General features: G+C 42.3%; 1 protein-coding gene across 3 annotated transcripts in view; it reads right to left on the bottom strand.

The window, feature by feature from the left end:
- spg (dedicator of cytokinesis spg) overlaps window positions 1-14,535 on the bottom strand; it is a 392,951-nt gene that overhangs the window by 341,813 nt on the left and 36,603 nt on the right. For all 3 annotated transcript variants that reach the window (XM_071687033.1, XM_071687034.1, XM_071687035.1), the window contains exon 5: window positions 11,039-11,202. In XM_071687033.1, coding sequence (XP_071543134.1) covers window positions 11,039-11,202 — 164 coding nt within the window. The remainder of the gene's footprint in view (window positions 1-11,038; window positions 11,203-14,535) is intronic.

The following is a 14,535-nucleotide window of genomic DNA, read 5'->3' as shown; positions in this document are numbered from 1 at the left end:
CATACTGTCATCAAACATTTCATTTCCAACAAATACACCCTCCTTCACACAACCTTATCTATAGCCCACGCCTCACAGCCTTATACCATTGTTGGAACCACTATTCCTTCAAACATACACATTTTTCCTCTCCGATATATCATTCTCGCCTTCCACACATCCTTCAATGCTCCCAGAACCTTCGCCCCCTCCCCGACCCTGTGACTCACTTCCAATTCCATGGTTCCATCCACTGCTAAATCCACTACCAGATATCTAAAACACTTTACTTCCTCCAGTTTTACTCCATTCAAACTTATCTCCCAATTGACTTATCCCTCAACCCTAGTGAGCCTAATAACCTTGCTCTTATTCACATTTACTCTCAGCTTTCTTCTTTAGCACACTTTACCAAACTTAGTCACCAGCTTTTGCAGTTTCTCATCCGAATCAGACACCAGCGCTGTATCATCAGCAAACAAAAACTAACTCACTTCCTAAGCCCTCTCATCCACATCAGACTGCATACTTGCCCCTATCTCCAAAACTCTTGCATTCACCTCCCTAACAACCCCATCCATAAACAAATCAAACAACCATGGAGACATCATGCACCACATGCCACAAACCGACATTCACTAGGAACCAATCACTTTCCTCTCTTCCTACTCATACACATGCCTTACATCCTTGATAAAAACTTTTCACTGCTTCTAGCAACTTACCTCCCACACCTTATACTCTTAATACCTTCCACAGAGCATCTCTATCAACTCTATCATATGCCTCCTCCAGATCCATAAATGATACATACAAATCCATCCATTTTTCGAATTCTCACATACATTCTTCAAAGCAAACATCTGATCCACACATCCTCTACCACTTCTGAAGCCACACCGCTCTCCCCCCAATCCGATGCACTGTTCATGCCATCACCCTCTCAATCAATACCCTCCCATATAATTTCCCAGGAATACTTAACAAGCTTATACCTCTGTAATTTGAGCACTCACCGTTATCCCCTTTGCCTTTATACAATGGCACTATGCATGCATTCCGCCAATCCTCAGGCACTTCACCATGAACCGGTTATACATACACTGAATATCCTCACCAACCAATCATCAACAAAGTCACCCATTTTTTAATAAATTCCACTGCAATACCATCCAAACCCACCACCTTGCTGGCTTTCATCTCCCACAAAGCTTTCACTACCTCTTCTCTGTTTACCAAATCATTCTCCCTGACCCTCTCACTTCACACACCACCTCAACCAAAACACCCTATATCTGCCACTCTATCATCAAACACATTCAACAAACCTTCAAAATACTCACTCCATCTCCTTCTCACTTCACCACTACTTATCATTACCTCCCCATTAGCCCCCTTCACTGATGTTCCCATTTGTTCTCTTGTCTTATACACTTTATTTGCCTCCTTCCAAAACATCTTTTTTTTTTTTTTTGTCTCCCGCGTTTGCGAGGTAGCGCAAGGAAACAGACAAAAGAAATGGCCCAACCCACCCCCATACACATGTATATACATACGTCCACACACGCAAATATACATACCTACACAGCTTTCCATGGTTTACCCCAGACGCTTCACATGCCCCGATTCAATCCACTGACAGCACGTCAACCCCGGTATACCACATCGATCCAATTCACTCTATTCCTTGCCCTCCTTTCACCCTCCTGCATGTTCAGGCCCCGATCACACAAAATCTTCTTCACTCCATCCTTCCACCTCCAATTTGGTCTCCCACTTCTCCTCGTTCCCTCCACCTCCGACACATATATCCTCTTGGTCAATCTTTCCTCACTCATTCTCTCCATGTGCCCAAACCATTTCAAAACACCCTCTTCTGCTCTCTCAACCACGCTCTTTTTATTTCCACACATCTCTCTTACCCTTACGTTACTTACTCGATCAAACCACCTCACACCACGCATTGTCCTCAAACATCTCATTTCCAGCACATCCATCCTCCTGCGCACAACTCTATCCATAGCTCACGCCTCGCAACCATAAAACATTGTTGTATAATTTATTCTCCCTATAATTTAATGATGCTCTCTCATCCCAACTTTCATTTGCCCTCTTTTTCACCTCTTGCACCTTTCTCTTGACCTCCTGCCTCTTTCTTTTATACATCTCCCAGTCATTTGCACTACCTACCTGCAAAAATCATCCAAATGCCTCTCTCTTCTCTTTCAGTAACAATCTTACTTCTTCATCCCACCACTCACTACCCTTTCTAATCTGCCCACCTCCCATCTTTCTCATGCCACAGGCATCTTTTGTGCAAGCTACCACTAATCCCCTAAATACATCCCATTCCTCCACCACTCCCCTTACATCATTTGCTCTCACCTTTTGCCATTCTGCACTAAATCTCTCCCGGTGCTTCCTCACAAAAGTCTCCTTTCAAAGCTCATTTACTCTCACCACTCTCTTCACCCTTATGTTCTCTCTTCTTTTCTGAAAACCTCTACAAATCTTCACCTTCACCTCTACAAGATAATGATCAGACATCCCTCCAGTTGCCCCTCTCAGCACATTAACATTCAAAAGTCTGTCTTTCATGCACCTATCAATTAACATGTAATCCAATAACGCTCTCTGGCCATCTTTCCTACTTACATAACGCTACCTCGCTAATGTAGGAAATGGCGAATAGTATGGAAAAAAATCTCTCTTTTTAAACCAGGTATTCCCAATCACCAGTCCTTTTTCAGCACATAAATCTATAAGCTCTTCACCATTTTTATTCATAACACTGAATACCCCATGTACACTAATTATTCCCTCAACTGCCACATGGCTCACCTTTGTATTCAGTTCACCCATCACTATAACTCGGTCTAGTGCATCAAAGCTGCTAACACACTCACTCAGCTGCTCCCAAAACACTTGCCTCTCATGATCTTTCTTCTCATGACCAGATGCATAGGCACCAATCATCCATCACCCATCTCTCTCCATCCTCTTTCAGTTTCACCCATATCTATCTACAGTTTACTTTCTTACAATCTATCACACACTCCCACAACTCCTGCTTTAGGAGTAGTGCTACTCTTTCCTTTGCTCTTGTCCTCTCACCAACCCCTGACTTTACTCCCAAGACATTCCCAAACCACTCTTCCCCTTTACCCTTGAGATTCATTTCACTCAGAGCCAAAAATCCCGGTTCCTTTCCTCAAACATACTACCTATCTCTCCTTTTTTCTCATCTTGGTTACATTCACATATATTTAGACACCCCAATCTGAGCCTTTGAGGAGGATGAGCACTCCCCGCATGACTCCTTCTGTTTCCCCTTGTAGAACGTTAAAATACAAGGAGAGGAAGGTTTCTAGTCCCCCATTCCTGTCCCCTTTGGTTGCCTTCTGCAATACATCACTGTATACACAAATACATATTTGTTTATATATGTTATTTTATATAAAATAAATAACATATATACACATGTACATATTCAAACTTGCTTGCCTTCATCCATTCCCGGTACCACCCTACCTCACAAGAAACAGCATCGCTAAACCCTGCATGAGTGAGGTACCTCCAGGAAAATCAACAAAAAAGGCCACATTCGTTCACACTTAGTCTCTAGCTGTCATGTGTAATGCACAGAAATCACAGCTCCTTATCCACATCCAGGTCCCACAGACCTTTCCATGGTTTAACCCAGACGTTTCACATGGCCTGGTTCAGTCCACTACAACACATTCCAATTCACTCTATTCCTTGCACGCCTCTCACCCTCCTGCAAGTGCAGGCCCTGATTGCTCAAAATCTTTTTCATTCCATCCTTCCACCTCCAATTTGGTCTCCTCCTTGTTTCCTCCACCTCTGACACTTATATCCTCTTTGTCAGCCTTTCCTCTCTCATTCTCTCCAAATGTCCAAACCATTTCAACACACCCTCTTTGACCATTCTCATAATTCAGAAATGGTCGAAAGTTCTATATACCTCATCATCATATGGGAAACATTCAATCAACATCAGATATATCATCCGTCTTTTTGGGAAAACCTGTCAGATTAACTAAAAACTAAAAGAATGTTTTTTTTTTTTTTTTTTTCTTTTTTTTTACTTTGTCGCTGTCTCCCGCGTTTGCGAGGTAGCGCAAGGAAACAGACGAAAGAAATGGCCCAACCCCCCCCCCCATACACATGTATATACATACGTCCACACACGCAAATATACATACCTACACAGCTTTCCATGGTTTACCCCAGACGCTTCACATGCCTTGATTCAATCCACTGACAGCACGTCAACCCCGGTATACCACATCGCTCCAATTCACTCTATTCCTTGCCCTCCTTTCACCCTCCTGCATGTTCAGGCCCCGATCACACAAAATCTTTTTCACTCCATCTTTCCACCTCCAATTTGGTCTCCCTCTTCTCCTTGCTCCCTCCACCTCCGACACATATATCCTCTTGGTCAATCTTTCCTCACTCATCCTCTCCATGTGCCCAAACCACTTCAAAACACCCTCTTCTGCTCTCTCAACCACGCTCTTTTTATTTCCACACATCTCTCTTGCCCTTACGTTACTCACTCGATCAAACCACCTCACACCACACATTGTCCTCAAACATCTCATTTCCAGCACATCCATCCTCCTGCGCACAACTCTATCCATAGCCCACGCCTCGCAACCATACAACATTGTTGGAACCACTATTCCTTCAAACATACCCATTTTTGCTTTCCGAGATAATGTTCTCGACTTCCACACATTCTTCAAGGCCCCCAGAATTTTCGCCCCCTCCCCCACCCTATGATCCACTTCCGCTTCCATGGTTCCATCCGCTGCCAGATCCACTCCCAGATATCTAAAACACTTCACTTCCTCCAGTTTTTCTCCATTCAAACTCACCTCCCAATTGACTTGACCCTCAACCCTACTGTACCTAATAACCTTGCTCTTATTCACATTTACTCTTAACTTTCTTCTTCCACACACTTTACCAAACTCAGTCACCAGCTTCTGCAGTTTCTCACATGAATCAGCCACCAGCGCTGTATCATCAGCGAACAACAACTGACTCACTTCCCAAGCTCTCTCATCCCTAACAGACTTCATACTTGCCCCTCTTTCCAAAACTCTTGCATTTACCTCCCTAACAACCCCATCCATAAACAAATTAAACAACCATGGAGACATCACACACCCCTGCCGCAAACCTACATTCACTGAGAACCAATCACTTTCCTCTCTTCCTACACGTACACATGCCTTACGTCCTCGATAAAAACTTTTCACTGCTTCTAACAACTTTCCTCCCACACCATATATTCTTAATACCTTCCACAGAGCATCTCTATCAACTCTATCATATGCCTTCTCCAGATCCATAAATGCTACATACAAATCCATTTGCTTTTCTAAGTATTTCTCACATACATTCTTCAAAGCAAACACCTGATCCACACATCCTCTACCACTTCTGAAACCACACTGCTCTTCCCCAATCTGATGCTCTGTACATGCCTTCACCCTCTCAATCAATACCCTCCCATATAATTTACCAGGAATACTCAACAAACTTATACCTCTGTAATTTGAGCACTCACTCTTATCCCCTTTGCCTTTGTACAATGGCACTATGCACGCATTCCGCCAATCCTCAGGCACCTCACCGTGAGTCATACATACATTAAATAACCTTACCAACCAGTCAACAATACAGTCACCCCCTTTTTTAATAAATTCCACTGCAATACCATCCAAACCTGCTGCCTTGCCGGCTTTCATCTTCCGCAAAGCTTTTACTACCTCTTCTCTGTTTACCAAATCATTTTCCCTAACCCTCTCACTTTGCACACCACCTCGACCAAAACACCCTATATCTGCCACTCTATCATCAAACACATTCAACAAACCTTCAAAATACTCACTCCATCTCCTTCTCACATCACCACTACTTGTTATCACCTCCCCATTTGCGCCCTTCACTGAAGTTCCCATTTGCTCCCTTGTCCTAAAATAATTTGATATATATTCAGTGAGCCTTTCTTTGATTATCTTAACACATTCAGAAACACAAATCTATTTGAGAAGGCATGACTTTATGAAAACAGCAATTTGGTTAACTGAGGGGTATGGAATGTCCATATACTAAGCATGAATATAGAGAAACTGAAGGCAGATGTTTGTGAAGCAGCGTCTCCACTAGCCAATGATGGGATGACGGTCACATTGCTGGAATGAGAGTGAGTGTTTAATAACTGTTGAACAACAGTAACCTGAGAGAGTGACTATTATAAAGGTTGAAACTAATTTTCAAATCAGAATCAATATCAATTTAGCTTTAACCAAGATGGTGAAATCACACAGGACCATGACTGAAAAAAAAAGGGACTGTGCTACTTGTATGTTCATGCGAGTACAGTCAGGGTACTGAAGGATGATTGAAACACACTTTGTAGACAAATAGGTCTTTATTTCTGGTAAGGCACAGCACAATACACAGAAATACACAATACAATACTGCACGAGGACAATAGCTGATTTAAACTGAAGACTTGTGGGTATTAAGAGATTCCCAAAGTCGCTGGCTAACTAAATCAGTTTATGACGTATGGGACATAACACAATCATTTCCATATGCCGGTAACTAGCTTACATGATAATATCATCATAAAGCAAGAGGCAGAGTAAATATATTGTTACACAGACATAGGATTACATAATTACAATCTCTCACACCTTCTTCCCCCTATACACTCATAGCAATGTCTGGAGAGGACTTCCTGTTCTTAATCTGCTGTGAGTGGCAAGACACTGGTTCACTGGGGAGGATAGGGGACTCATGCACTGTAAGGGGCTGTCTGTAGGACACTTCAATGAATGGAGGAAACGGTGATTTCTCCACCACACATGACCACTAGGTAACTGCACCTGGTAGTCCCATGACCTGCCAATACCCATGACAGTACCCACTTTGTCCCAATGAAGAGAGGTCAGACCCTGGATGTGAACTTCCTCACTGACACTCAACCTGGGAAGGGGACAAAGGGACAGGTGTGCTCACTGTAGCAGGCTGTAGCATTCTGAGCACACAGCAGCTCGTCAGTCACATATTTCAGTCTTGACCTGCCACTCCTCTGAGAAGGACTGAGGGTGGGCAGGGATACAGGAGCAAAGGAATCCTCACAGTCAGTGTTGCCAGAAGGAGCCACTTTCAGGTTGAGGTGCTTTACAGACTTAACAGCAGCCTCAGTGTGGCCATTAGGCTGCAGGTAATGTGATGACACCACGTGTTGGACTCCCTAACAGTCGAGGAATGCAGCAAAATCAAACTCATAAACTGGGGCTCTCCATTGGTCTTCAGATGCATGGAAATGCATACATCATGAAAGTAATGTCGGAAGTTGCGGATGGTGGCCACAGACATCGTATGTTGCTGAAGAGTATTACAACAGGCCAACCAAAGAGAAGGTTGACAATGACAAGAAAAAACTTCCCTGATGCAATGAAGAAGTTGGCCAACATGGATTCAAAGGGCCTGGTGGGACTGTCAGCAAAGAGTAGGGGCTCCTGTGTTGGCTAGGCTACAATATCTGACACGCCTTGCATGCACAAACAGTGTTCACTATGTCCAAGTTGATTCCAGGCCAGAATACAGCCTGTCTTGCCTTTCGCTTGGTAGCCTCCGCTCCTTGGTAGCTGTCGTGGAGGTGATCTAAGATTTGGCGACATAAGGCAGCAGGAACAATACGTTCCCCTTCAAGAATGAGGTTTCCATCACAGCGGAGGTCCTCATGCAGTTTTCAACATGGGAGCAGCAAGTCATGCAGGTCAGCAAAGACGAGGGAAACCGTCTCTCACACAGTCAATGAGCCTAAAGTAGGAAGGGTCATTGTGAGCAGCGGTCTGTAGATCCTCCATTGCCTTGTCATTGTTGGGTGACAACTCCGATTGCTAGGGACTGGCAAGGGACTGTATGGCCCATGAAGTAACAATGGTCCTAATAAAGACATCAGTTTGTGCTCAGCCCTTTGTCCTTTGGGGTGGGGCAGCTTACAGGAGAGTGGGATAAAGCAAATGGCATATCGAGATGCTTACCCATGCACCACAATGCTGTGAAGAGGTACGTTGAAAGCTTCTCCTTCAGGTGCTGAGGACGAGGGTTTTCAATCGCATCTAGAGTAGTGGATAAGGATGGGTACAAGTGAACAATGGTTGATGACTAACTTAAAGTGTTGCAAACTGGTGAGGCAAAACCTGCATTTCGACATGGCCCATACCACAGCCAACAGTTTGAGCTCGATGGTGGCATAAGCATGTTTCTGTGTCAGTCAGGAGCCTAAAGCCACACTAAACGAGTTGGAACCCCCCCATCACATACTCCCACCACTCCTATTTCAGGAGTAATGCCACTCCTTCCCTTGCTCTTGTCCTCTAACTAACCCCAAACTTTACTCCCAAGACATTCCCAAACAACTCTTCCCCTTTACCCTAGAGCTTCGTTTCACATCCTGGTTCCTTTCCTCAAACATACTACCTATCTCTCCTTTTTTCTCATCTTGGTTACATCCACACACATTTAGACACCCCAATCTGAGCCTTCGAGAAGGATGAGCACTCCCTGCGTGACTCCTTCTGTTTCCCCATTTAGAAGGTTAAAATACAAGGAGGGGAGGGTTTCCAGCCCCCCGCTCCCATCCTCTTTAGTCGCCTTCTACGACACGCGAGGAATGTGAGGGAAGTATTCTTTTTCCCCTATCCCCAGGGATACATACACTTTCATAAATGTATCTATTCTAATGGCACCTCCCCTCCAGCAACCCCTTCTAACAAAGTTGACTGGAATAACTTCCGTAACTTCTTTTCTGACTATACTTGGGTGAATTACTGTTTCTCATATGGTGATGCTTCTGTCTCCACCAAACGCATAATAAAGGTTATTCTTGTAGGAATGGAAGCATATAACACCTTTTCCTCCAAGACTTCTTCATCCAATCCAAGGTTCAACCATTCCTGTTCTGAAACCATTCAGACAAGGGATCAGGCATATCAGAGTGGGAAAAATCTCCTTCCTCTGGCTCCCATTCAGCTTTCATCGTTGCCATAACCACGGCAAGAATGTTACCTGTGAGGCAAAGCATTCCTTTATTCAAAGGAAGTGTGATAAGCTCTCCTCATCATCCACTAGTAGGTCTTTCTGGTCTTTGGTTAGGAGCATTTCTAACTTCTGTTGCTCTACCTTTCCCCTCACTTTTCCATTCTGATGGTACTATAGCTGTCTCTCCCAATGACAATGCAAATCTCTTTGATTCCCATTTCTCCTCTAACTACACCTTGGATGACTCTAATATAATACTACTTTACCCCCTGATGCTCCTCTTACTAATCCTATGCTTCTTCCTGTAATCTCTATTTGGATTGTCTAAAAAGTGCTTCTTTCTCTGGACACAAGCAAGGTTTATGATCCTGATGGTATCCATCCCTGTGTACTGAAAGAGTGTGCCTCTGAACTAGCACCTGTGCATGCTCGTCTGTTCTAATTCTGTTTAAAAACAAAAACTTTCTCCTCTGGTTGGAAACATGCCTTGATACATCCCATCCCTAGAAAGGGTGACCATTCTGACCCCTCTAACTATCATCCTACTGCTTTGACATCCACCATTTCTTAAGTCTTTTGAATCCCTCCACAACTCCCATATCCTTAAACACCTCAAAAATCACAGTCTTCTCTCTGATCACCAGTATGGATTCTGTAAGCAAGATTCAGTGGTGATATTCTTCCCTATCTTACTAATGTCTGGTCATCATCCCTGAAAGATTTGGGGATCATACGAAGGTGCCCTTGACATATCTAAGGCCTTTGACAGGGTGTGGCATTGGGGTCTCATAAGCTCCCCTCCCTTACTTTGCTCCTTCATATCTAAGCTTCCTCTCCAACCAATGTTTCTCTGAGCTGTTGATGGATCAGCCTCCCCCTTTTCTCCAACAACAGTGGTGTCCCTCAAGGTTCTGTCCTATCCCCTACACTTTTTCTCTTTTTTTATCAATGATTTCCTCTCCTCACAAATAATCCAATACACTCATATGCTGATGACTCTACACTACATTCATCCACATCCTTTAATTCTGTTCCCTCTTCTCTCACATGATATGCATTTTGTCTCAACACAGCTTCCTCAATAAACTCGGACATGAACAGGATATCTCAGAGGGGTACACAAAACCTTGTTGAGTCTAATACCTCCAAGACCCAATTTCTATCCATCTCTCTACTGAAAACTCCTCAAAGCTCTTGTCCCTCCTTTGACAGTTCTGTAATTCCACCTCTTGACTCAATGAACATCCTTGGTATTACTGTAACATCCACTCTTTCTTGGAAACCCCACATTATGGGAATGGCTAAGTCTGCCTCTTAGAAACTGAGTGTCTTGTTTGGATGTTGAAACTTCTTCTCTTTTGAGCAGTTGCTCTGTTTATACAAGGAATTGATCTGACCTTGTATGAAGTACTGCTCTCACATTTGGGGTGGTTCTAGCTCTGTATCCTTACTTGACAGAGTTGAGTTGAAAGCGGTCCGACTTATAAACTGTCCCAGGCTAAATTCCAAACCTGACCCCCATGCCCTACGCCACAATGTTGGTTCACTTTCCCTCTTTTATAGGTATTACTTTGGTTTTTGCTCCTAAGAGCTGGCTGCTTGTGTGTCCCCATCATTAGCTAGACCATGCAATACTCGGCAAGCTGCTGCATCACATGATTATTGTATGGCTAACAAGAACTCAAGAATGGGACATTTTGATGCTTGCTTCTTTCCCTCTTTCCTGACATGTTGAAGCTTTGGGACTCTCTACCTTCTCTCATCTTTCCCAACAACTACGACATGGTACATTTCAAAAGACAAGTCTTTCACTTTCTCAAAAACTCATAAATGCTTTCCCTTGTCTTTTCCATTTCATAACTCAATCTGTATTTCAATTACGACCTGGCCTAGATGTGGACTTTTGTCAATGACTGGAATCTTAAAGAGAAAAAAAAGGAAATCAAAATGTATCTGTACAAACCTGTTTCCCCAGTCAATTTTGCGAGTAATCTTCAGTTTGAGTTGTGCAATTTGATCTGATGTTAAGGTTCCAGTTATTAATTGTTTCCGCCAATCTGCTACATCCATCATGGCTTTCCGGACGGCATCCCAGAGTTCTTGATCGCCATAGGGCGTTCCAAGTTGCTGAAAATATGAAGACACATATCAAAAAACATCTCTAATTTTTCTTTCAAGTATATCTGTAACAATGGTGGTCTACTTTAGCATTTCTCCAGCCAAAGGTTTTTCAATTTTTTTTTTTTTTTTTTTCGCTGTCTCCCGTGTTTGCGAGGTAGCGCAAGGAAACAGACGAAAGAAATGGCCCAACCCACCCCCATACACATGCCTTGATTCAATCCACTGACAGCACGTCAACCCCGGTATACCACATCGCTCCAATGCACTCTATTCTTTGCCCTCCTTTCACCCTCCTGCATGTTCAGGCCCCGATCACACAAAATCTTTTTCACTCCATCTTTCCACCTCCAATTTGGTCTCCCTCTTCTCCTCGTTCCCTCCACCTCCGACACATATATCCTCTTGGTCAATCTTTCCTCACTCATTCTCTCCATGTGACCAAACCATTTCAAAACACCCTCTTCTGCTCTCTCAACCACGCTCTTTTTAATTCCACACATCTCTCTTACCCTTACGTTACTTACTCGATCAAACCACCTCACACCACACATTGTCCTCAAACATCTCATTTCCAGCACATCCATCCTCCTGCGCACAACTCTATCCATAGTCCATGCCTCGCAACCATACAACATTGTTGGAACCACTATTCCTTCAAACATACCCATTTTTGCTTTCCGAGATAATGTTCTCGACTTCCACACATTCTTCAAGGCTCCCAGAATTTTCGCCCCCTCCCCCACCCTATGATCCACTTCCGCTTCCATGGTTCCATCCGCTGCCAGATCCACTCCCAGATATCTAAAACACTTCACTTCCTCCAGTTTTTCTCCATTCAAACTCACCTCCCAATTGAATTGACCCTCAACCCTACTGTACCTAATAACCTTGCTCTTATTCACATTTACTCTTAACTTTCTTCTTTCACACACTTTACCAAACTCAGTCACCAGCTTCTGCAGTTTCTCACATGAATCAGCCACCAGCACTGTATCATCAGCGAACAACAACTGACTCACTTCCCAAGCTCTCTCATCCCCAACAAACTTCATACTTGCCCCTCTTTCCAAAACTCTTGCATTCACCTCCCTAACAACCCCATCCATAAAAATTCAAAAAATTAAAATATGAAAAAAAAATTATCTTTATCAATTAACTCAAAATTATGTTAAAAGGCACAAAACATCAAAAAACAAAAGCAAAAACAAAACTTTGTTAGCAGCTGTCCTTAGCAGCACAATAGTTTGTATGCTTGGCTGTTTCTCCCATTTAACCATTGCTAACTATCACAATATAGAAGGTGACATCTAAGTGGCAGAAACAGGTTTACAAAGTATTGTATTGTATTGATCATAAAACTTAAATGGACTAAAGCTGCTAACAAAGGGCTGAATTAAAATAAAAATATCATTGTTATCTTCACCATCATATACCTTAAACCAATACTGTAAATCAAAAGCACATCGTATATCTTCCTATTGCATCATAAAATCATTTTTGTAGCTGCGAGATGACATGCTATCACTCTCGTGGCTACATGCCCCATGTTGTTTGTATGGTAACTGGCAATTATGAAATTTGTGGGTGTGAATTATTACTGTTGATAATATGGTAACTATGTATGACACATAACTGCTCTAGGAGATTAAGAATTGAGCAAAAATCATCAGCAAGTACCTTGTAAATGTATATGACTCTACTTAATAGTGTTCAGGGAACATGTGAAGGAATGAAAGCACTAAAGATCCAACTGGGTAACCCACTGATCATATGTGTCGCATCAAAAACAAAGTGTGTAATTAGCATGCATAATGCTATAGAAAATAAATTCTAAATCATGAGGTTAAATGTACTGAAACTTTTTCAAAGGTCAGAAAAAATATCTAATGGATAAAAGATAGCTTATCAATAAAAGTCTTATTGACCTTAGCCATTATGTACATCCTTCCCTGACATAAAAGTAGCTTATTCAACAAATTTCATGATCAAGCAACTGATAAATCAGGGAGCCACATCATTTACTATTTATAGGCTAAGCCTTGCTATAACAGAATTTCTGATCTGAATTCATAAATTTTTGACTATGTAAAATAAAAAAAATCTTCAAATCTTGTTTAGCTTAAAATAAAAAAGTGTAATAATAGGGGATCCTTAGCCCTACTATTTGGGCCCTGCTTCCAAGTGAACCAATACCTGATGATCCATTTATATGGCGCTCATTAAAATATAAGTCAGGTAATGTAGAAGAGAAAAAATATATAAAAAAAAATTGAAAAAAAACCATACAGGTGATCATTCTAGCAAATCACTGCTTACCAGAGTGACGATTCACCTGCAAATGGAAGTGCCATCAAGGCACATACAGTATCACTGTGCAAGAAGAGATGAATGAAATAGTAGTGAACATGTAACACCAAATGTACAAAGCTTCAAAAAAGTATAGCATGACTCACAGCAATCAATCACAATGACAGTAACTGTTTGTAGTGAGATTGTGGGCAAGGCAGGAGACAATCAAAAAAATTTTCAACATATTAATCAGGGGTCAAAAATCCAGGCTGTAGAAACGAGTCATTTGAGAGGAGTATTTGGTATAAGATGAATGAAGAAAGTAATGAGGGGGTGCATGAGAGATTTAGTATAACAAGGAATGCGAAGAAAATTAATTGCAGAGTGGAAGAGAGGGTAAAACATAATACTTTGCGGTGGTATGGGCATGTGGACGAATGCAGAATGGGTAGTTTGCAAGGAGAGTGTATGAGAGTACCACTAAAGGGGTTGGTGTGAGAGGAACAGCATCTGTGACCTAGGAATACAGAATGGAAGAATACCAGAGGAGAAGAAATGGGGTAAGAATTTGTGGAATGGTGTATGTGAGAAAGGCATGTAAGGACAGCGAAAAGTGCAGACAATTTTGCTATGGCCACCCCCTTGATGGGAGTTCCTAGAAGGAACAGGCAACAGAGATATAGATAGATCAATAAAGTCTCAGTTAAAAAGCAGCTAGAAAGGGAAAGACAATTTACTTGGAGGAAATGTAGAGGGTGATGAAAAGAGTATATAAGAGTATGAATGACAAATGCAAACATGTTTTAAGTTGTTGAAACCATATCCCCAACACCAATGAAAAAGGACAGGGAAAGCATTAAAATATCTAAAACAAAGAGAATATAATGGGCCTTGAACCAGATGAGGACAATGGTCCTTATCAAATCTTTCCATATGTGCTAAAGACTGCAAGGATATGCTGAACTACAGGCAGATCTCCCAGATAAATTTGAATGGGTTAAACAAAAACCTAATTGAAAAGATGTAAAGAAGCACTTTTGTATTACAAAA

This window comes from Panulirus ornatus, chromosome 43 (genome assembly GCF_036320965.1).
Source record: "Panulirus ornatus isolate Po-2019 chromosome 43, ASM3632096v1, whole genome shotgun sequence".
Classification (NCBI taxonomy): Eukaryota; Metazoa; Arthropoda; class Malacostraca; order Decapoda; family Palinuridae; genus Panulirus; species Panulirus ornatus.
Note: the sequence above shows the minus strand (reverse complement) of the source record. Positions and strands in the feature narration are given on the sequence as shown.